A 25045-nucleotide genomic window follows, 5' to 3' on the forward strand; every position below is an offset into this window, starting at 1 on the left:
GCAATTTTTCCTTGCTATCTAAATGTCATTTAGTTGCGATATCTAAAAAAAATATTTCAATAGGATTATATGTCGTTAAAGTAAACAAAACGGGCTGACTACTTTTAAATATTAATCTATAATTTGCAGACATTGAGCCACAAGTAGAAAATCCGTGTTCTCGATCACCTTGTGGGATAAACGCTGTATGCAAAGAAAGACATGGTATTGGTTCATGCTTATGTCTCCCAGACTATTATGGCGATCCAAATGTCGAATGTAGGCCAGAATGTGTGCTAAATTCAGATTGTCCTAAAGAAAAAGCTTGTGTAAACAATAAGTGTAAAGATCCATGTCCGGGAGTCTGTGGCATGAACGCTGAATGTCGCGTGCATAATCATGCTCCATCTTGTGCTTGCGCACAAGGATACGAAGGAAATCCATTTACCGCTTGCCACAAAAGTAAGAATTTATACATGTTCGACGAATAAAATTTCAATTGAAGTTAAAACAAAATCTTTTACGTATGTTCAATTTAATGAAGTTCATTTTTTAATACCTTCAGGTGTAGTTGAAACAAAAACAGATCCATGTCTACCCACACCTTGTGGACCCTATAGCCTTTGTCGCTCTAGTAATGGTCATGCTATTTGTTCATGCCAAGAAAATTATTTTGGCTCACCTCCCCATTGCCGTCCTGAGTGTATGGTTAGCAGCGATTGTATGCCAAGTATGGCATGCATTAATTCTAAATGTGTAGATCCATGCATTGGTGTTTGTGGGAATAAAGCTCAATGTACTGTTGTAAACCATAATGCCTTATGTAGCTGTCCTACAAATTATGTTGGTGATCCATTTGTTAATTGCGTTTATAATAAAAGTAAGTCTGTTTGACATTACTAAAAACTCTTTAAGGAGAAGAAATTGTTCTGAATATAAATTACAATTTTAGGGCCAGAAACGAGACCATCAGTTAACTCATGTATACCAAATCCTTGTGGACCTAATTCACAATGCCGCATTGTGGGCGAGACTCCAGCTTGTTCATGCAAAGCTGGTTATATTGGCCGTGCACCAAATTGTCGTCCAGAATGTATTTACGATGAAGATTGTTCTAGTAATTTGGCTTGTATTCGAGAAAAGTGTATGAGCCCTTGTGATGGCTCCTGTGGTTCAAATGCTAATTGTGTAGTAATTTCGCACAAAGCAGTTTGTCACTGTCGTGAAAGTTATACTGGGGATCCGTTTAGCGGTTGCTACTTTATTGGTTCGTATTTATATGATATTTTATACTAATATTGATTGATTTGAATCGGTAAAAATCATTATTTGTCATTCGCACAGTGACAGTGCCGAGTGAGGAAGAAATAAATCCATGCACAAAATCGCCTTGTGGTCCTAATGCGAAATGCACAGAACGAAATAATGCTGCAGCGTGTACTTGCTTGCAAGGATATTTTGGCGATCCATACCTAGGCTGCCGCCCTGAATGCGTAACAAATAATGATTGTGACATAGATAAATCTTGTTCAAATAATAAATGCGTTGATCCTTGCCAAGGAGCATGTGGAATTAATGCGTTATGCAGTGTGTCACATCACACTCCAATTTGTCACTGCATTGAAGGATATGAAGGAAATCCTATGGTATCATGTCATCCTCAAAGAAAACGTTAGTGTTATGATTATATTTTTTGTTTTAAAAAGGATAACAAACTTCTAATAAGAAATTTTTTCAATTTTAGCCATACAACATGATTTTAATCCATGTGTGCCATCACCATGTGGACCTTTTAGCCAATGTAAAGAAGTAGAAGGACATGGCGTATGCTCTTGCGAGGAGGGATATGTTGGCAGTCCACCAACATGTAGGCCAGAATGTATTATAAGTTCGGATTGTCCTCAACATGAAGCATGTATAAAACAAAAATGCAAAAATCCATGTCCCGGTACATGTGGTCTCAACGCACGTTGCCAAGTTATAAACCATAATCCAATTTGTACCTGCAAAGCAGGTTTTACTGGTGATCCATTCATTGCGTGCCAATTAGAACAAAGTAAGATTTTTTAGTGTGCGAATAAAATTCACAATAAATAAATAAATAAAAAATAAAAAACTTAATAAATTTTATATTTATTGAAAAAAAAGTTACCCCGAAGCTTTAAACAATACAAACCTTGCTCTAAACCACTCTTGTATTTCTTACTTTATTTCTTTCAGTGATTTCTTTATTTCTATATCTGTACCTTTTTATTCTTATTATGTTCATACTTTCTTTCTTAGAACCTATCTTTACTGGACCTAAAGGGAATCCATGCATACCTTCACCATGTGGTCCACATTCTCAGTGTAAAGTAGTTGGAGAAGCGCCTGCATGTTCATGCTTGCCAAATTATATCGGTATCGCTCCTAATTGTCGACCCGAATGTTCTATCAATGCGGAATGTCCGGGTAATCTTGCATGTCAGCATGAAAAATGTATAGATCCTTGCCCAGGCTCTTGTGGTTTTAACGCTGAGTGTTCTGTAGCACATCATGTAGCGTTGTGCAACTGTTTACCAGGTCATACTGGCGATCCGTTTAGTGGATGTTCGTTTATTGAGCGTAAGTTATTAAGAACACATAGTTCTGACCCAACTATAAGACTACGTCTATTAAATATTAATTTCTTTTTGTAAAACAGATGTTTCAGAACCACCACCGAACCCATGTCATCCTTCACCCTGTGGAGCAAACGCTCAGTGTAAAGAACGTAATGGAGTGGGTTCCTGTTCCTGCTTACCAGAATATTTCGGAGATCCATACACTGGATGTCGTCCTGAATGTGTATCAAACTCAGATTGCGACCGCAATAAAGCATGTTCAAACAACAGATGTAAGGACCCCTGTCCAGGAACCTGTGGCATAAATGCAGAATGTCGGACTGTTAACCACTCCCCAACATGTACCTGTCTTTCTGAATATACTGGAAATCCACTTATAAAATGTGAATTAGAAAGTAAGTACCTCCATCAATATTGTATCAAGCGATATTTTGTAAATGAAGTTAATTAAGTTATTGAAATTATTCAGATACTGGGATTTAAATATTTTATTTATCAAGATTCTTCAAACGTTAAAAGATTATGTATTTCGGTGAAAGATTAAGATTTTCGCAACAATAATTACTAGCTGGGACTCCGTATCTCAGTACAATAGTTGATTAGACTTTGATTCACAGTTTTATGTAAAAGAAAAGATTGTTAATTAAAGCCTAAATACTCTAAGCTTAGGATTTGTTTTGTCATGTTGTCTTCAAGTTTTCTCATTACGTTTCCGTACCACCTCAAACGCGCTTCGGAGAGCTTTTCTTCGATTGGGCGGATCTTAAAAGTCCCACGGATATATTTGTTTTTCAATTTGTCTGCAAGGGTGACTCCTACTGCCCATCTCAGCATTCTCATTTCTGTCGTGTGCATCTTTATGGTATGAGTTTTCTTCATAGGCCAGCATTCAGTACCGTGAATAAGAGCGCGGCGAATCGCCGTTTTGTATGCCTTTCCTTTAATTCTTATCGACATTCTACTATCGCATAAGACACCTGACAGTTCCCGCCACTTCATCCACCCTGTCTGAATTCGGTGGTTTATATCAGCGTCGATCGTACCATCTTACCATTAGTAAGTTTCAACAGACTGTTGTTTATGAACCTTTCCCATATCTTAAAAGTATGTGATATGAGTTTTATGGCGCGATAGTTGTCACAGAGTCTGACGTCACCCTTGTTTTTAAAGAATCTAATTAGGTAACTTTTTCTCCATTCACTAGGTATTCCTTCACATAAGATTGAAAAGAGTTTTTAGGTACTGAACACCGATTTCCCCTAAATTTTTCCATAACTCCGCGGAAATCTCATCAGGACCATTCGCTTGGTTATATGCCATAATTTTAACAGCATTTTTAATTTCTTCCGTGGAAATTTCCTGAATAGGTCCTTCAAAGGCATCTTCTACGGTTTGTACCTTAAATTGGGAGCTCTCGTTGAGAAGATGGGAATAGTGCTCCCGCCATCTCGCCTTTATGTCGGAGTTAGAAGTGAGCAAGTGACCATCTTTATTTTTGATATATTTTGTTGTTCGTATATCCAGGCTGCTCGCATATCTATATCTTGCAAGTTTAAATAGTTCTCTATCATCTTTGGAATTTTCCAATTTAATATAAAAGTCTTCACCACAGGTCGCCATAGCACGTGTAACTTCCCCTTTCGCCTCTTTTTTTTACACAGCGATAGATTTCGTGATCATCATTGCTGCCGCTTTTTTGCAAGATCTTAAAACGGTTTTTTTTATTTCTCACTTTTTCTTCCACTTTTGATTGCCACCACTTAGATTTTTTGCTGTTCGTAAGAGGCCCTCTGGAGACTCCCAATAATTCGGAAGCCTTACTCAAACATTGGTCTTGGGAACGGTTCCACATTGTTTCCGCTCTGATATCGTCTTGCCACCTGACGTCAAGACAGTAACCCCTCGCTAACTGGGGCTTAGGATGCCACCGTTGACTTTCGTTCTTCCGCTGCCATCTTCTCCACGACAGCCTGCCTGCTGCCGCTGTGTTCCGTCGGCCCGATAACGGAATATGTCCGGACGGCCCCACGGGTCTGCCTGTTGGTCCGTGGGGGGTATTTTATTTCCCTCCTACTCTCCAGCGTTGCCACTGGCGAGCATTGCCCTATCCGCCACCTGGGGACATGTTCCCTAGGGGTCAGGCTCCCTCGAGAAGCCTAAATAAATTAAAGCCTAAATACGGGATCCCAAAAATGCCTCATAAAATCAGAGTTATTCCATTTTTGTGTGAATGAACTTATCATTCTCTAGTGTAGATATAATTTATTTTGTATATTAAGCATCTTTATACTTTTTGTGGTTTCTCCATTATGTTTTTGGAGCATGCTTTTCTTCAAGTGGCTCTATATTTGGAACGGTTGACCATAATTTTTCTTAGCTCCTTATCTTTTAGTTTGAGCATAATTATCAATGAAGAAGTGAATATCTGTGAAAAGTCGGGAGTACGAGAACAAGATATTTTATCTTCCGCTTTTTGAGAGTTGGCATAAATTTTCCTGATATAGGTATATTCTGAAACCATGGTTTATCTTGGATTCTTATGCTCAACTTATTTATCTAATGTCATAGTACAGACGAGCGTTTCCATTTTTCATTCAATAACTTTTGATAATAAATGAACTTATGTGAGAATATTTATCAATGAAGACTATTAGCGATCCGTGTGTAGCGTGAAAATGCCAACTTACACTAAGCATATTGAATCTTCATCTAGAAGTTATTTCAGAAGGATTTCAATGATCTAAAGTCATAGAAGATATTTGAACGGATGAAAATGAAAACTTGAATAATTGCGTGTACGTTCTTGGAATCTTCAGAAAATAGTGTTTTGTATAGAAAATACTTATTTTGACATATAACGGTGCCATATTTATGTACCTGTAACGGTGTTGCGTGTTATATTTGCTTCCTTTCCCAAAAGATATCGGAATCTATAGCATTTAAAAAAGTATATTTCACTCCTTTTAGATTTATACTACATTAGATTAGATAAGTTACTTTCAATTTATGGTGAATTTATCATGCTTAATAGATATTGATTTGTGTTGTAGACGGTCTTACAGTGATTTTTTTTATTTGTAAAAACAATTACTTTTCATTTCTAGCTATTCAACCAGGAAAAGATTTCCAACTAGACCCTTGTCAACCGTCTCCATGCGGCCCGAACAGTTTATGCCGAGCAGTTAATGGTCACAGTGTATGTACATGTCAAGTTGGATATATAGGAACGCCACCAACGTGTAAACCAGAGTGCATTGTTAGTTCTGAATGCGCGCAAGATAAAGCTTGTGTTAATAAAAAATGCGTTGATCCGTGTCCAAACACATGTGGCCTTAATGCTAGATGTCAAGTAGTGACTCACAATCCGATTTGTAGCTGTACATCTGGTTTTACTGGTGATCCCTTTACAAAATGTGTTCCAGAAGAGAGTAAGTAATTTTTTTTTAATTATGGCTTTTCTGCAAAAGTAATTCATATATTTAAAATTATATGACAATCTTTGTACATAGCGGTTTATGCAGAATGATAAGCGTATTCTAATTTACAGGGACTGCACCAGCTAATCCATGTGTCCCGTCTCCTTGTGGGCCAAATTCAGAATGCCGTGTAATTGGAGATCAAGCTGCTTGCTCTTGCTTACCAAACTATATTGGTAGAGTACCAAATTGCAGACCTGAGTGCACTCTTGATGCAGAATGTCCGAGTAATACTGCTTGCATCAATGAGCGTTGCAAAAATCCATGCCTAGGAGCATGCGGCTTAAACGCAATTTGTTTAACAATCAATCATAATCCAATGTGTACGTGTCAACAAGGTTTTACTGGAGACGCTTCTAAGAGCTGCTCTCAAATTGTAATATCCTGTAAGTTTTATATCATATACTAACTGTGCGAACTTGATATTCTTACAAATTATAGCTGCTTCAATATCTTCTTCCATTACAGCAACTGAAATGACTCCAACGTCGAGTCCGTGTACTCCATCACCATGTGGCCCGAATGCTGAATGCAGAGAATACAATGGTGCAGGGGCTTGTTTCTGCTCCGAAGGCTACGAAGGTGATCCATACAATAATCAAGGTTGCCGAAGGGAATGTGAAAATAATGATGACTGTGCATATAACTTGGCTTGCACAAGATTTAAATGTATCGACCCTTGTCCCAAAACATGTGGACAATTAGCTCAATGCGTAGTAGAAAAACATGTGCCTGTTTGTTCATGTCCTATTGGATATACAGGGGATCCGTTCTTCCAGTGCAGGGAAATACTTTTAGAACGTAAGTATGACTGTTGTAGCATAAGATATTTGATATAGATAAAAAAAAATTATTTAAATTTTTATTGCAGCTATTCCAGTAGGAAATCCATGCGAACCTACTCCTTGTGGACCTAATAGTCAATGTAGACAAGTTAACATGCAGGCAGTATGTTCATGTCTTCCAAATTACGTAGGATCTCCGCCATCTTGTAGGCCTGAATGCATTGTCAATAGTGAATGTGATACCTCTAAAGCATGTATCAATCAAAAGTGCGATGATCCTTGTCCAAACACTTGCGGCCTGAGAGCTCATTGTCTAGTGAAAAGTCATAATCCAATTTGTACCTGTCCAATTGGAATGACAGGAGATCCTTTTACACAATGTTATAGTAAGTAATAAATTATATAAAATGATAAAAAGTAACATTTCTATTAACAATTAAATAATTAAAATAACAAATGCTATAAAAAACAAGAGGCATATGATAAGAAGAAATGTTATTTATTTACCTTTTACAGCAATTCCACCTACAACTGAGCGCCCACCTTCTTGTAGTCCATCACCCTGTGGACCGCATTCTCGTTGCCAACTTTTAGCAAGTGGACCGGCATGCTCATGTTTGCCAGGTTATGTAGGTTCTCCACCAAGCTGCCGTCCTGAATGTACTATTAATTCTGAATGTCCTGCTTCACTTGCTTGTGTCCGACAAAAATGTGAAGATCCCTGTCCTGGTTCATGCGGCATTGAGGCCAATTGCCACGTATTGAATCATGTTGCTGTTTGTGTCTGCAATGAAGGTTTTACTGGAGATCCTTTCTTAAGATGTTTACCAAGCAGTGAAGGTAATTGAAATTTAAAAGATCATAAATGGATATGGTGATAATTGTTAATTTTAATTTATTTATTTCTTGTAGCGCCTACCACACCTACACCAACAGACCCTTGTACACCGTCTCCATGTGGACCAAATGCTCAATGTAATAACGGCTTTTGTACTTGTTTACCTGACTACAGAGGTAATCCTTACGAATCTTGTAGACCTGAATGTACTGGAAGTCAGGAATGTCCCAGAGATAAAGCTTGTTTTAGAAATAAATGTCAAGATCCCTGTCCAGGTGTATGTGGCCAAAACGCGAAGTGTGATGTCATAAACCATATACCTAGCTGTTCATGTATATCAGATTATACTGGCAATCCATTTACACATTGCCAACCAATAGAAAAGGTTGCAACTCCTTTAGAACCTTGCCACCCATCACCTTGTGGACCAAATAGTATTTGTAAAACGACCGACAACACTGCTGTTTGTGCGTGTCTTGAAGGTTTTCAAGGTGCTCCGCCAGCATGTAGACCAGAATGTATCGTTAGTTCTGAATGCCCTTCCACAAAAGCTTGCGTAAATCGTAAATGTATCAACCCTTGTATAAATTCCTGTGGTATATCAGCGCGATGTGAGGTCATAAATCATAGCCCAATCTGCAGTTGTAGTCCACTTCAAACAGGAGATCCTTTTAAGAGCTGTCACGATGTTGTGTCTCGAGTACCGGAATCTACGGATGCTTGTAATCCTTCCCCTTGCGGCCCAAACGCTCAGTGTATGGAAAGAAATGGAAAAGCTAATTGTAGATGTGAAGAAGACTATGTTGGGCAACCACCAAACTGTAGACCAGAATGCATCATAAACCCAGATTGCCCATCTAACCAAGCTTGTGTCAGAAATAAATGTATAGATCCATGTCCAGGATCTTGTGGCATTAATGCTGACTGTATTATCGTCAGTCATACAGTATCGTGTATTTGCAAAGAAAAATATACTGGAAATCCTTTCGTACAATGTATTTTACTAGAAGGTAAAAATCATAATACACAAATTTTATGTGATATTTTAATACTTTTTTATATGCAAACCCTAAATTTAATCAACTTCATTTTACAGAAAATGTTATGAAACCTTGTGATCCATCACCTTGTGGAGCTAATGCAGTTTGCAGTCAAAGGGACGGCGCTGGTGCATGCTCATGTTTAGAGGGATATCAAGGAAATCCTTATGAAAGCTGTCGTCCTGAATGTATTCTAAGCTCCGATTGTTCAGCCGATAAAGCTTGTATAAGAAATAAATGTGCAGATCCTTGTCCAGGAATTTGTGGAACTTTTGCCGAATGTACAGTTGTAAACCATGTCCCAACATGTGCTTGTGTAAAAAGCTATTCAGGAAATCCATTTGTGCAATGTACAAAAGATGAACCAGTCCAAAATATAAGACCGTGCCAACCATCCCCTTGCGGACCCAATAGTATATGCAGAGAAAATGGCGAACTAGCATCTTGTGAATGTCTTCCAGATTATAGAGGGGCCCCACCTGATTGTCGCCCTGAATGTACCGTTAGTAGTGAATGTCCATCTGATCGTGCTTGCCATAAATTAAAATGTGCTGATCCTTGCAGAGGCACTTGCGGCTTAGGAGCTCACTGTCAAGTTATAAATCATAGTCCATTGTGTAGTTGTCCGGCTGGCACAACTGGAGATCCATTTAGTTCCTGTCGAGAAATACAATTTGCAGTAATAGAAAAACCTTTAGAACCATGTCAACCGAATCCATGTGGACCATATGGTGAATGTCGAGCTGTTAATGGCAATCCATCTTGTAGCTGTATGACGGGTTACGTAGGTGCTCCTCCGAACTGTAGACCAGAATGTCTTGTGAATACAGATTGTCCCTCGCAGCAAGCATGTATCGCAGAAAAATGTCGAAATCCTTGTGAAGGGTCCTGTGGTTTTAAAGCAGAGTGTAGAGTTCAAAACCATATTCCTATATGTAGCTGCCCTACAAGTTTTTCTGGAGACCCATTTATACAGTGCACAAAAGTAATAGGTAAACAAATTGGACCATAATTAGCTAGAATCTTTCATTCAATATGTCACAAAGTATTCTTTTTTTTTAAATATTATACTGTTATTTCAGAAACACCAAAGGTTGAATCTGATCCATGCAACCCATCACCATGTGGTAGTAACGCTTTATGTGATGGAGGATCTTGTTCATGCGCTCCCGGGTACTTTGGAGATCCTTACTCAGGCTGTCGATTAGAATGTAGTACAAATGGAGAATGCGCACCTACTCGTGCTTGTCAAGGAGGAAAGTGTGTTGACCCATGTCCCGGAGCCTGTGGTACAGGAGCAGTATGCTCTGTTAATAATCATGTACCGTCGTGCACTTGTCCTCCTCATACTTCAGGAGATCCGTTCGCATTCTGTTCAGAAATAATTAGGCAAGGTAAATACCAAAACTAACAATTACATTAATATACGTAAAATTAGACGTAATTCAGTATCTTATAACTCTCCGCTCTTTTATAAGGTTCTGCAAACGCAATGAAACCACAAACAAATATATTTTACCAAAACATAAGTATTTTGAAACGAATAAACTAAGATGTACTTTATTATGATAAGTGTAACAGTTAATAAATTTGTATTCAGACCAATAAACAATCATGTAAAGTATTGTAGTCGAAAGTTTAGGGTTATTTTTCTCATTGCTACATAAAAAGTCGTGCTCTGTCCGAGCTGTTTTAAATTCAATTAATGTCACATTTATAAGATTTGCATATATTTAAATGCTTTATATATTTTACAGAACCTGTATCACCATGTAGTCCTTCGCCGTGTGGTCCTCATAGCGAGTGTGCTGTGAGCACCAATGGTGCAGCAGCTTGTTCTTGTCGTGCAGGACACATTGGGTCTCCTCCATCATGTCGACCTGAATGTCTTGTAAGCTCCGAGTGTAAACTACAACTCGCATGTATCGACAGAAAATGTCGAGATCCGTGTGAAGGCGCGTGCGGTCGCGGAGCTCAATGCCAAGTTATAGCCCATTCTCCTATTTGCACGTGTAATGATGATTTTACTGGAGATCCATTTACCTATTGCTATCCAGCTCCGGGTAACTATAAATGTTTAAATAAATACTCAGTAGCCATCACATATTAAGCAAATAAAACAATAAAAATAATATTTTTTAAGCTCAACCAGATGTTGTGGTAGATCTTTGTCAACCATCTCCGTGTGGACCTAATTCAATTTGTGTAAAAACTGGAGATACACCTGCTTGTTCTTGTCAACCTGGTTTCATTGGAGCTCCACCAAATTGTCGGCCTGAATGTACGATCAGTGCGGAGTGCCCGGCAACGCTTGCTTGTTTATCTCAAACTTGCAAGAACCCATGCATTCAAGCTTGCGGACCAGGAGCAATATGTTCAGTTATAGACCACCGAGCTACTTGTGCTTGTGAGCCTGGCATGGAGGGTGATCCCTTCCAAGGTTGTTCACGATCGAAAGGTAAGAACACAAATATGTATAAACCGTTTACTTAGAATTCCATTAGTAAATGACATAGGAAAGTAAAAAACAAAGTGAATAAATTTAAATGTAAAGTCTAAGAAGGTAAAAAATGCGGTCATTTTATAATTTATATTAACAAAAAATCTTATAGCAAAGAGAATCTAAAATGCCAATAACAACAGCTTGGTAAAGCGTGGTAAATCATGCTTTAAAATGTGTGCTTAAAATTTAATTTAAACGATCACGCCAAGAGGTTGACTAATTATAGTTGGCACTTCATTGATACTTTGACTTAAAAGCTCTACGGTGACCATGCCCACTGTTTTGTTTGTAGGCTGAAGTATCAAAGTTGTGTTAATTATTGCGCTTAAAATTAAACATGAATTTTAAAATTTTGGAAGGTAGTAAAAGGTTAGTGAAGGATATTCAAGAATTTTTTAATTATTCCCAATCTTGAAAGCTTTCGAAGGGAAGTAACATTTCTTAATAAATTGTTAAATAAAATAATGCCTTGCTTAATTATTGGATCGCGCGGAGATAACATAGCACTTACAGTAAGCTTAGACCGTTTCCTGAGACGGCCGCTTTTGGAAGAGCGTTTAGATAAAACGCCATCATCAGAAGTCGCTAAATGTCACCCAGGGCCCAGAATGCTTCGACTAATGCTTCAGAACAAGAAGGTGCTTCCACGTTAAGGGATAATACTAGGTAAGTGAGTTTACTCAATGATAATAAAATTTCAGCTCCCCCAAAACCTGAATACCTTAATCCATGTGAACCATCACCTTGCGGTGTTAATGCGGAATGTAATGTACAAGGAAACGCTGGATCATGTACTTGCCTACCTGACTATTTTGGTGATCCATATCAAGGCTGTAGACCGGAATGTCTAGTTGATGCTGATTGCCCATTAACTTTAGCTTGTAATAGAAAAAAATGTGCCGATCCTTGTCCTGGAATATGTGGGCAAAATGCTGCATGTTACGTTGCAAATCATAAACCATCTTGTACATGCGAGAACGGCTACACAGGAAATCCACTTTCTATGTGTTCTAAAACCCGTAAGTGATCAAGGTAATTTTTTTATGAGCTGTAAATCATGTTATAAATTAAAATGTTAAATGATTTTCAGGTAATGATTTAGTTTCAACAACAAATGTCTGTAATCCATCACCATGTGGAGCTAATGCGATTTGTAAAGAAATTAACAGTCAACCAGTTTGTTCTTGTTTAACTAACTATATTGGCACTCCACCGAACTGCAAACCGGAATGTGTTGTTAATTCGGAATGTAAACCAGCAAAAGCTTGTGTTAACAATAGATGTATTAATCCTTGTCCCAAACCTTGTGGCAAAGACGCTGATTGTAAAGTTATAAACCACAGCTCAGTTTGTTCTTGCCGCCACGGTTATTCAGGAAATCCTTTCACAATGTGTACACAAATATTACGTAAGATCAATTTTTTCAATTTACAAACATAAATATCAGTCAAGATTTTATGAAATATGTTTGATCTATTAATATTTATTTACTCTCATTTTACAGATACGACTTCAACTTCAATAACATCTTCAAACCCATGTGTTCCTTCACCCTGTGGCCTTTATGCTGAATGCCGCATAAAGGATGTTTAGCATCGTGTTCTTGTCTTCCCTCATATACAGGATCACCTCCATTTTGCAAATCTGAGTGTACTATCCATTCTGACTGCCCTAGTAACCAAGCATGTATAGCGGAAAAGTGTAGGAATCCTTGTGATGGTGCTTGTGGAGTGTATGCAAACTGTTTTGTACACAATCACATACCGGTTTGTTTGTGTGCGGAGGACTTCACTGGTGATCCATTTAGAGAATGTAGACCAAAACCTCTACAAGGTAATTTTTTATTTATCCGCTTCAATTACGACATTTTGTCTTTTTTTTATAAAAACTGTTTATAAACATTTTTTAAATGATAAAAAATAAAAGTAAATATTGCAGTATTTAAAAAAGAGATGCGTTTTTCAGACACTACAACCATTGCTTCCATTTCGGATCCTTGTCTCAAAAACCATTGTGGACCAAATACTAATTGTGACAATGGAGTTTGTTCTTGTTTATTGGGCTATCATGGAGATCCGTACCTGGGTTGTCGACCAGAATGTGTATATAGCTCAGACTGTCCCCAAAACAAAGGATGTCGACTCAACAAGTGTGTAGATCCTTGTGAAAATACTTGTGGTATAAATGCTAAATGCAACGTCATCAACCATATTCCTATGTGCACCTGTCCAGAAGGAATGAGTGGCAGTGCATTTATTGAATGTCGACCAGTCGCAGGTATAATATTTTGCTATAAATATGTATACGTACATATATATATATATATATATTAAAAAATACATAACTTATTTGTAGTTTTGAATATAAATCCATGCAATCCATCACCCTGTGGGCCAAACAGTCAATGCCAACATTCTAACGGGCAAGCGGTCTGTTCTTGTCTACCGGGCTATCGCAGTAGTCCGCCAACCTGCAGACCTGAATGTGTAATAAGCTCTGAATGCCCATTAAACGAAGCATGTCAAAATCAAAAATGTGTTAACCCTTGTGTTGGAGCGTGTGGAATCGCCGCTTTGTGTGAAGCTATAAATCACAATCCAATCTGTACATGTCCACCAACATTTACGGGGGACCCATTTATAAGATGTTATATAAGAGGTAAGTTTTGCTATAAAGACAAATATATTTTGTTGTTATAACGTGTAAATGTAACAGAAACCAATGTGTCATATATTTTTTCAGTCGAACCACAAATTCAAAGTGACCCATGTGAACCTTCTCCGTGTGGGCCTCATTCTACCTGTAGATTAAGTGGAGATAGTCCAGTATGTGCTTGTTTAATTGGCTATAAAGGAACCCCTCCAAATTGTAGACCAGAATGTGTTAGCAACAACGAATGTGATTATAGTTTAGCCTGCGTTAATAATAAATGTAGTGATCCGTGTAGAGGTACTTGTGGTATCAATGCTGAGTGTAGAGTAGTTAATCATTCACCAATGTGCATATGTCAGGTGGGATTCATTGGAGATGCTTATTCACAATGTAATCCTGTTATAGTACAAAACGAAATTTTAAGACCATGCGAGCCGAGCCCCTGTGGTTCTAATGCTTTTTGTAGAGAACGAGGAGGGGTAGGGGCCTGCCAATGTTTAAGTGGATACTTTGGAAATCCATATGAAGGCTGTCGACCTGAATGTTTGGTTAATACTGACTGTCCATTAAATAAGGCTTGTTCACAAATGAAATGCATAGATCCTTGTCCAGGTACATGTGGGGTTAATGCATTTTGTCAAACTAATAACCACATGCCAAATTGTATATGTCAAGCAGGTTATAGTGGAAATCCCTTCAGTCATTGCAGGATATTACAAGAACGTAAGTTTACATGTTTTCCCAGTAATATTTATGTCACTTATCATAATTATTATCGAAACATAATATTTGTTATTTGCAGCTCAAGCAGTAGTTGATGAAAATCCTTGTAATCCTTCACCTTGTGGTGCAAATAGTCAATGCAAGGAAATAAATAAGCAAGCAGTTTGTTCCTGTTTACCTAATTTTAATGGCTCTCCACCTAATTGCCGCCCCGAATGTATAGTAAGTTCCGAATGTCCTCCGAACTTAGCGTGTTCAAAACAAAAGTGCACAGATCCTTGTTTAGGCACGTGTGGAGAAAATGCAAATTGTAATGTAATTAATCATAGTCCAATTTGTGCTTGTAAAACTGGATTGACAGGAAATCCGTTCACGAGGTGTTTCCCCATCAAAGGTATTTATTATAACTTCTTAAGGTCTAAAGCTAATTAATGAATTTAATAAATAATTTAATATTTCAATTTCAGTTTCAGAAACTTACGATATTGTTCAATCTCGTGATCCTTGTTTATCTTCCCCTTGCGGACTTTATGCAGAATGTCGTGAGGTAAAAGGTTCGGTTTCATGCACATGTCAAGATGGTTTTATTGGTAGTCCACCCAATTGCCGACCAGAATGTACAATAAACTCAGAATGTCCGAGTGACAAGGCATGCATTAATGAAAAATGTCGAGATCCTTGTATTGGCGCCTGTGGGCTTAATGCTAAATGCAGTGTATTTAATCACATCGCCGAATGTGGCTGTCCCGATCAATACAGAGGAGACCCATTTACGAAATGTGAATTGATTGTTTTTGAAGAAGGTATTTATATTATCAAATAAAGAAGAACATGACATCGGAATCTATATTATTATACTATGTTTGTTTTTTAGATGTAACGGAGTCCGATCCTTGTAACCCGTCCCCATGTGGTTCAAATGCAGAATGTCATAATGGCGAATGTACGTGTTTGCCTGAATACTCAGGTGATCCCTATTTCGGTTGTCGACCAGAATGCCTTGTGAACAGTGACTGCCCAATAAATAAAGCGTGCATCAAAAGTAAATGTGTCGACCCATGTGTTAATACTTGCGGAAAACAAGCAAACTGTAATGTTTACAACCACATACCAATGTGCACTTGCCTACCAGGTTATTCAGGAAACGCTTTCATTGAATGTAGGAAGATAATCATCACAGAAGAACTTAAGCCATGCATTCCTTCTCCTTGTGGTCCAAACAGTCAGTGTAGAGAGATTAATGGTCAAGCTGTGTGCACTTGTTTAATCGGTTACCACGGAGCTCCACCTACTTGCAGGCCCGAATGTGTAACTAGTTCCGAGTGTGCTCTTAATAAAGCTTGTTCAGGACAGAGATGTATAGATCCATGTAGTGGCAATTGCGGAATCGGTGCCAGTTGTGAAGTTATACACCACAACCCTATTTGCTCTTGTCCCACTGATACAACTGGAGATCCATTCAATAGATGTATACAAAAAGGTAATAAAGATTATTCCCTATGCTCAATTAAAAAAAAGTTTTATGCTATTCTTCATTTTTGTATTAAAATTGTGAATGCGAAGAAACTATGTTTTAAGTTTTTTAGGATTTTTTTAACAATAAAGTTATCTTCTTTTGTGTAGATATAGTAATACAATTTATTGTATAAATTCTCAATAATATGATTTTAGATGTAACAGAAGAAATCCGAGTAAACCCTTGTGAACCATCGCCCTGTGGTCCGTATTCTATTTGCAAAGAAATCGGAGGATTCCCATCATGTGCTTGTCTTGATCAATTTATAGGAGAACCACCAAATTGTCGACCTGAGTGTATCGCAAATAGTGAATGTCCCAATGAATTAGCCTGTATTAACCAAAAGTGCAAAGATCCTTGCCTCGGTTCTTGTGGTACTGCAGCAGAATGTCGAGTGATAAGTCATTCTCCTCAGTGTTATTGTTTACCTGGCTACAGTGGTGATGCTTTCATTGAATGTCGGATTATTGACGTGCCACTGAACCCATGTTCTCCATCACCGTGCGGTTCTAACGCTGTATGTAAACAATTGAGAGGGGCTGGTTCATGTGTATGCTTACCAGAATATGAAGGAAATCCCTATGAAGGTTGTCGCCCTGAATGTGTTGTCAATTCAGACTGTCCTTCAAACTTTGCTTGCATGCAAAATAAATGTAGAAATCCCTGTGGAAACATTTGCGGCCTTAACGCTCTTTGTAACGTCATTAATCATATTCCTAAATGCGAATGTGCACCAGGAACTACAGGTAGTCCACACCAAGAATGTCGCGATATTTTAAAAGGTATTTTTCATTTTTTTGAGTGCCCGTCGTGCTTAAAATTAATTTCACACTTAAAAAAATATAATAATAAGTTTTTTTCATAGATATACCCGTAAAACACAAAACTCCGTGTTTACCATCGCCATGCGGGCCGTATAGTATTTGTAAAGCAGTTAATGAACAATCAGTGTGTACCTGTCAACCAGAGTATATAGGATCTCCACCTAATTGCAAACCGGAGTGTCTTATCAGTGCTGAATGCAGCCAACAAGAAGCTTGCATAAATCAAAAATGTAAAAATGCTTGTGAAGGTGTATGTGGAGTTAACACGGAATGTAAAGTAATTAATCATAGCCCAATTTGTACCTGTAGTCCTCAACACACAGGAGATCCGTTTACTAGGTGTTATAAAGGTAAAAAATATAAATTATTTTGTAAATATTTATAGTAAATTATTCAGACGTTATATTAAAATTTTATATAGAACCTGAAATGCTACCGGTTTCAAGAAATCCATGTCTACCATCTCCTTGCGGTCCATTTTCGTTATGTGTGGAATTCAACGGGCTCCCATCTTGTTCTTGCTTACAAAAATACATCGGTACGCCGCCGAATTGCCGACCGGAATGTACAATAAATTCAGACTGTTCCAGCGACAAAGCTTGTATTAATGAAAAGTGTATCGATCCATGCCCAGGCTCATGTGGTATAAACGCTGAATGTAGGGTACAAAGCCATGTTTCTATATGTACTTGTAACAATGGTTACTTTGGAGATCCATTCGTAGAGTGTTCATTAAAACAACAGATTGGTAAGTTGAAATCATATATAAAAAATTAATGACCATCAAAATATTATGTAATATCAAGATATAATTTCAGTATTGTAAGTAACCAAATTTTTCTTTGTTTTATAATAACAGAACCTATTGAAGTAAATCCTTGTAATCCATCACCTTGCGGATCAAATGCAGTATGTAACAATGGAATTTGCTCTTGTTTACCTGAATATAATGGTGACCCATACTTTGCCTGTCGTCCAGAATGTACAATCAGTTCTGAATGTCCATTACATATGGCTTGTGTTAAACAACGTTGTGTAAATCCTTGTAATAATACTTGTGGCGTAAATGCCGTCTGTGAGGTCGTCAAGCATATGGCTATATGTACATGTCCACCCAAAACCACAGGCAATGCATTTGTAAAGTGTAGTCCCATCAAAGGTATGCTAACAAATAAATTTATTTTTATTATATTTTTTAAATAAATAATAATTCTTATTTTGGTATTTACAGAAACTATACTCCATAATCCCTGTCAGCCAAACCCTTGCGGACCTTTCAGCCAGTGCAGAGAATATAACAATCAGCCAGTTTGTTCATGCATTCCCGAATATCTTGGCACACCACCTGCCTGTCATCCCGAATGTGTTATGAGTTCTGACTGTCCGTCAAATAAAGCATGTAGTAATCAGAAATGCATTAATCCATGCGAGGGTGCTTGTGGATTTGCAGCTCATTGTCAAGTGATAAATCATAACCCTATATGCATATGCCCATCTGAAATGACGGGAGATCCTTTTACGAGATGCATTATAATACGTAAGTGCTTTCAATTTAATTTTGTAATTTCGGGTTATAACAATAATAAATTTAATTATATGTTTATTTGGATAGTTTGACTTTTACTACTAGAAAATGAAATTTTTTAAAAGAATAATATTCTTCAATGTGAATAGTAGGTTTACCTTTTAAAACAATGGCATATTTTTATGAAGTAAAACCGATATATGTTTTATTTTTCATTGAAATAGCACTGGCTGAGCCTGTAGTAAGCGGAAACCCATGTCAACCATCACCATGTGGACCAAACTCAATTTGTCAACCAAACCAATCGGAAACCCCAACTTGCCAATGTATGCCAGATTATGTTGGTTCACCGCCTAATTGTCGACCAGAATGTATATCTAACGCTGAATGCGAATTACATCTGGCTTGTATTAACAAAAAATGCAAGGATCCTTGTTTACAAGCCTGTGGGATAAATGCAAAGTGCCAAGTTGTAAGTCACACCGCAGCCTGTGTATGTCCTGAAGGTTATAGTGGTGACGCTGCGGTTCAATGTACCCTTAATGCTCTTCTTCCAAGTAGCCCTCTCTCGCCATGTACTCCCTCACCCTGTGGGACAAATGCTGAATGTCGGGAAAAATCAGGAGCTGGTGCATGCTTCTGCATTAATGGGTACTTCGGTAATCCATACCAAAACTGTCACCCAGAATGTGTAGTAAACACAGATTGTCCCAGCAACAAAGCTTGTACACGTAATAAATGTATCGACCCTTGTCCAGGTACATGTGCAATAAATGCAGAATGTCAAGTAGTTAATCATTCACCATTATGCACTTGTCGACCATCATACACTGGTGATCCTTTCCGACAGTGTGTTTTAAAAAGTAGGTTAAACGAATATAAGGTATTTATAAGATAAGATTTTTAAAATTAATTATAATTAAAAACATATGATTTTAGTAAGCGATGACCTGCCTATCAATCCTTGTCAACCCTCGCCATGTGGTCCAAACAGCCAATGCCGAATTTCAAATGGTGTAAGTGTATGCTCATGCTTGCCTGAATACCATGGATCTCCACCTAACTGCAGACCGGAATGCGTAGTAAGCTCCGAGTGTTCATCAGAAAACACTTGTGTTAATCAGAAATGTATTTCTCCTTGCCCTGGACCCTGTGGCAAAAACACTGATTGTAGAGTGATTAATCATAGTCCTATATGTACTTGCAAAGATAAATATACTGGGGATCCGTTTTCAAGTTGTTATAAAGTTATAGGTATGTAATTTTTACGGATAAAAAAATAATTTTTATTTTCTAATAAGTTTATATAAAATTTACCTTTCTCTAAATAGCTCCTGATCGAGTCTTGACTACAATAGATCCATGTATACCATCACCATGTGGGGCAAATTCACAGTGTCAGAACCGTAATGGCCTTCCATCCTGTTCCTGTCAGCCAAATTATTTTGGTAGTCCACCTAACTGCCGACCAGAATGTGTTTTGAATGAGGACTGTGCCAGTGATTTGGCCTGCATTGGTCTTAAGTGCAGTGATCCTTGTTCCGGATCATGTGGTCTCAATGCCAATTGTCATGTTATGAATCATATTGCAGTTTGTACGTGTAATGAGGGTTACACTGGAAATGCATTCACACAATGTAATCCGGTTCCTATTAAAGGTATAAAATTGCGTAATCGATAAATTACATATTATTTCATAATTTGAAAAACGATATTAAAGACATACATATTTGGTTATTTTAGTTGAACATGACATCTGTAAATCATTGCATTGCGGTGCAAACGCTGAATGCGACGGAGATAAGTGCAAGTGTCTTCCGGAATTCCACGGTGACCCGTATGATAGATGTCGACCCGAATGCATTCTGAATTCTGAGTGCGATAGACATTTAGCATGTATTAAAAACAAATGTGTAAATCCCTGTCCAGGAATTTGTGCAGCAACTGCTTTATGTAATGTTGTGAATCATATACCAATGTGCAGCTGTCCTGAACGTACAACTGGGAATGCTTTCTTAGAGTGTCGACCAATATTACCCACAGGTATGTAATGTTATATACCAGAAAATCATTATATTTTTTTTACTTTGCAGATTGAGTTTGGCTGTAGCTAAAATTATACACATCTTTCAGAATCACTCAACGTTAATCCATGTAACCCATCTCCTTGTGGCCCTAACAGTCAATGCAGACAAGTAAATGGCCAGGCAGCTTGTTCTTGCGCTCCAAATACTATTGGTACCCCACCAGCTTGTCGTCCTGAATGCACAATAAGTGCCGAATGTCGACTAGATCAGGCATGTAGTAATCAACGTTGTATCAATCCATGTGCCGCTTCTTGCGGCATAAATGCTGAATGTAAAGTAGTAAATCATAATCCTGTTTGTTCTTGTCCTTCGTCTTTCACCGGGGACCCGTTTACACGTTGCTATAAACAAGGTATTTATTTCCTAAATGTTTGAAATTAAAATTACCTTGGCAATTTTTTTATTTTACTACATTTTTTATATGAATTGCAGCTGAAAAGTTACCAGAACGAATTGACTTATGCACACCTTCACCATGTGGTCCAAATTCATTGTGCCAGGAAATAAACGAAGTTCCATCATGTACTTGTTTAGATGGTTATCATGGTCAACCTCCATATTGTAAACCTGAATGCACAAGTAATGAAGAATGTTTACCAAGCTTAGCTTGTATACGCATGAAATGTAAAAATCCATGTGAAAACATATGTGGTTCGAATGCTGAATGCAAAGTAGTCAGTCATTCACCTATATGTTTGTGTGCTTTTGGGTACACAGGTGATCCATTTTTTGGTTGTACCAAAGAGATTTTAAATGCTGAAATAGAAATAACCCCTTGTTCACCATCTCCTTGTGGGTCAAATGCAATATGCAAAGAAAAACAAAATGCTGGCTCATGTACTTGCATTGAAGGTTATTTAGGAAATCCTTATGAAGGATGTCGGCCTGAATGCGTTGTCAATACTGATTGTCCCTCAAATAAAGCTTGTGTTAATAACAAATGTAAAGATCCTTGTCCGGGTAGTTGTGGCTCAAATGCTTTGTGCCAAATAGTAAATCACTTACCCTTGTGTACCTGTTTAAGTGGTTACACTGGGGATCCATTCCAATATTGTGTCTATCAAGGTTTGTTATTTTTGTTTTGTTTTTATTTTTGGTTTCTTATAATCTTAAACTAATAAAGTATAAATTTTAGAGGCACGTCCTACAAAAATTCCCATGGATGTGTGTTATCCATCACCTTGTGGACCTAATAGCCAATGTAAAGAGATCAATGGTCAAGCAATCTGTTCATGCCTAGCGGGATATGATGGAGTACCGCCAAATTGTCGACCTGAATGTGTCGTAAGTTCAGAGTGTGTTCCAGAAAAAGCGTGCATTAACAACAAATGCGTTAATCCATGTCCTAAACCATGCGGAGTTAACACTCATTGCCAGGTGATCAACCATAGTCCAATATGTTCCTGTAGGGGTTCCTTCACAGGAGATCCATTCACCTTGTGCACGCCAATAAAGCGTAAGTATTTGTTTTCACCCGCATAAAAAAAATAATTTCCATTAATAAATAAAATTAATTATAAATGTTATTTTAGATGAAAAAGTTGATGACGGAAAAAATTATGTTTACCGTCACCGTGCGGTCCAAATACTGAATGTCGTCAAATTGGAAATTCCCCGTCATGTTCTTGCCTTCCGAACTTTATCGGTAGCCCACCGAACTGTCGACCTGAATGTAGCATCCACGCTGATTGCTCAACTAACCAAGCTTGTATAAATTCGAAATGCCAAGATCCTTGTCCAGGATCGTGCGGTACATCAGCTTTATGTAAAGTACACAACCATATTCCTATATGCACATGTATCGAAGGATACATTGGAGATCCATTTACGAGTTGTATTCCTGAACCATTGCAAGGTAATAAAATTCTTCCTAAGTCATATTTAGAATTTTATGTAAGTCAATATGAACAGGCTATTGAAAAACCAATTTTTTTTTTTTTAGTGGAACCCGTTATTATAGATTCATGCACGAATGTAAGATGTGGGTCGAATGCAGAATGCAATCGTGGACAATGTCAATGTATACCGGAATATCACGGAGATCCATATTTTAATTGTCGCCCAGAATGTGTTTTTAGCTCTGATTGTGATGTCACTAAAGCTTGTGTTCAACAAAAATGCATTGATCCTTGCATAGGAACGTGTGGAATTAATGCAATATGCCAAGTTATAAATCATATTCCTATGTGTACATGTAGCAATGGGTTTTCTGGAAATGCATTTGTTGTTTGCAATCCAGTAAGAGGTAAATATGTAGATTTTTGTAGATAAAACTTTTATATTTATATCTTTAGAAAATGTATTCATAAATTACATTAACATTACAAACTAAATTTGGGACTCTTAATAAATACATACTTCTTTCAGTTTCCGCCTCTGAACATCCCTGCACTACTGCAATTTGTGGACCGAACAGTCAATGTCGGGAAATAAACAATCAAGCTGTTTGTTCTTGTTTACCCAATTACTTAGGAGTACCGCCCGCTTGTAGGCCAGAATGCGTAGTAGATGCTGAATGTCTTCAAAATCAAGCATGTATTAATCAGAAATGTGTAAATCCTTGTATTGGATCTTGTGGACTAAGAGCTAAATGCGAAGTAATAAACCATAACCCAATATGCGCTTGTCCAAGTGGATTTTCTGGTGATCCATTTGTTGCATGTTCTGTCATTTCAAGTAAGAATAATTATTCATTTATTGACCGTTACAAATAGAAAAATAAACAATAAAAGTACATTAATTTTTTTTTAAACATTTCAGATGTTCAAGTTTCTTTGGTAAAGCCTTGTCTACCTTCTCCATGCGGTCCAAATTCTATCTGTGAAGAAATAAAAGGACAACCATCTTGTCGCTGTATGCCAGAATTTAAAGGTCAACCACCATTCTGTAAACCCGAATGCGTAAGCAATAGCGAGTGTTCATCACACTTGGCATGTGTCAATCAAAAATGTAAAGATCCCTGCATTAATGCATGTGGTATGAATGCTGAATGTAGAGTAGTGAGTCATTCTGCAATGTGTGTGTGTCCTCATGGGTACGATGGTGATCCATTTTCGCGATGTTCTATAACAACGGCTATAGAAATATTAACACCATGTTCGCCATCTCCCTGTGGAACTAATGCGATTTGCGAAGAACGTAACCATGTCGGATCTTGTAAATGTAATGAAGGTTACTTTGGCAATCCTTACGAAAGTTGCAGACCGGAGTGTGTATCTGACTCTGATTGCCCAGGAAATAGAGCATGTATTAATATGAAATGTCAAGATCCTTGTCCTGGAACCTGTGGCTTGAACGCTGAATGTACTACTATAAACCATAAGCCAACATGTGTATGCATCTCGGGTTATACTGGTGATGCTTTCCGAAAATGTTCTATTGTACCACGTAAGTTTAATATTTTATCGACCTTTATTTTGAACATTGACAGTAAAATTATATATATATATATTACGACAGTAGCTTACATTAGCAGCCAATGTACAGCAGTGGACTGATAATGGCTGATGATGACTATGAGGATGTACAAAACCTTAACGAGCTACATTGTTTCAGTTAACGATGACACACCTGTGAGCCTATGCTATCCTTCTCCGTGTGGTCCAAACAGTCAATGTAAAATAATAAATGAGAAAGCCATTTGTAGCTGTCTACCTAATTTCATTGGTCTACCACCGTCATGTAAACCTGAGTGTAGTCTCAGTTCAGACTGCAATTCAGATAAAGCTTGTATCAATCAAAAATGTTCGAATCCATGTCCCGGTCCTTGTGGACACCTAGCAGATTGTCGCGTGATCCATCATAATCCTATTTGCAGTTGTTCACCAGGATTAACTGGAGATCCCTTCACAAGATGCTATACTAGACCAGGTAAGATGCAAATATGAAAAATATTTAGTATTGTGTACTAATGCGGTAACTATATATAAAATACATTTTATAATACGTATATATATATATATCGGATTTAATACAAATTCATTATTTTAGAGACAGGACGCCAGCCTCGCTGACGTCACTAATGTCACTTGTTTCAGTACGTTCCAGATATTTCAAAATGAAACTTCAATTCTTCTAAATGTTCTTGTATTTCTCGAAGGTTCTTCAATATCACATTCTTTATGCTACGCACTCGCTGAACTCTGCAGTCCGCTGTCGTGCGTCCAGACGTCATATTTATACCAGAATTCAAACATAGTTCTATTCTCTTTGATTTCGTTTTACTTTTAACAATAGTAACGACGACCAATAAGTTGTTATAATAATTGATGCCAATCTTGAGTTATTTTCATGTTGCATCCGTCATTGAAGCTGCTTGCGCCGATATATATATATATTCCAATTTTAACTTTGTTCTTATAAATCAAATATGTATTTTATATTTTTTTCCTTGTAATTTTCTATTGCTATTGTCCTGTCCGAAAAAGCGAGTTTATCATGACTTTAAAAGTTATTTTATAACCTTTCAATATAGACGTACTTTAAATTATTTTA

At 37.6% G+C, this 25045-nt stretch overlaps 1 protein-coding gene across 1 annotated transcript in view; it reads left to right on the plus strand.

Moving 5' to 3' along the window:
* Positions 1-25045, plus strand: part of LOC116767528 (uncharacterized) — an 89647-nt gene that overhangs the window by 36866 nt on the left and 27736 nt on the right. Inside the window, 43 exon segments of the mRNA XM_061527238.1 lie at positions 130-441; positions 545-859; positions 932-1246; positions 1324-1650; positions 1724-2035; positions 2263-2583; positions 2663-2977; positions 5687-6010; positions 6130-6444; positions 6527-6859; positions 6930-7229; positions 7360-7683; positions 7756-8691; positions 8778-9713; positions 9804-10115; positions 10479-10784; positions 10865-11179; positions 11926-12243; positions 12315-12632; positions 12729-12803; positions 12806-13057; positions 13190-13501; positions 13580-13882; positions 13967-14599; positions 14679-14993; positions 15067-15402; positions 15474-16079; positions 16271-16897; positions 16981-17289; positions 17361-17687; positions 17799-18098; positions 18171-18476; positions 18689-19327; positions 19404-19718; positions 19796-20122; positions 20208-20507; positions 20598-20903; positions 20984-21616; positions 21687-22406; positions 22494-22796; positions 22919-23227; positions 23312-23938; positions 24107-24421. Coding sequence (XP_061383222.1) covers positions 130-441; positions 545-859; positions 932-1246; positions 1324-1650; positions 1724-2035; positions 2263-2583; positions 2663-2977; positions 5687-6010; positions 6130-6444; positions 6527-6859; positions 6930-7229; positions 7360-7683; positions 7756-8691; positions 8778-9713; positions 9804-10115; positions 10479-10784; positions 10865-11179; positions 11926-12243; positions 12315-12632; positions 12729-12803; positions 12806-13057; positions 13190-13501; positions 13580-13882; positions 13967-14599; positions 14679-14993; positions 15067-15402; positions 15474-16079; positions 16271-16897; positions 16981-17289; positions 17361-17687; positions 17799-18098; positions 18171-18476; positions 18689-19327; positions 19404-19718; positions 19796-20122; positions 20208-20507; positions 20598-20903; positions 20984-21616; positions 21687-22406; positions 22494-22796; positions 22919-23227; positions 23312-23938; positions 24107-24421 — 16749 coding nt within the window.

This window comes from Danaus plexippus, assembly GCF_018135715.1.
Source record: "Danaus plexippus chromosome 9 unlocalized genomic scaffold, MEX_DaPlex mxdp_24, whole genome shotgun sequence".
Classification (NCBI taxonomy): domain Eukaryota; kingdom Metazoa; phylum Arthropoda; class Insecta; order Lepidoptera; family Nymphalidae; genus Danaus; species Danaus plexippus.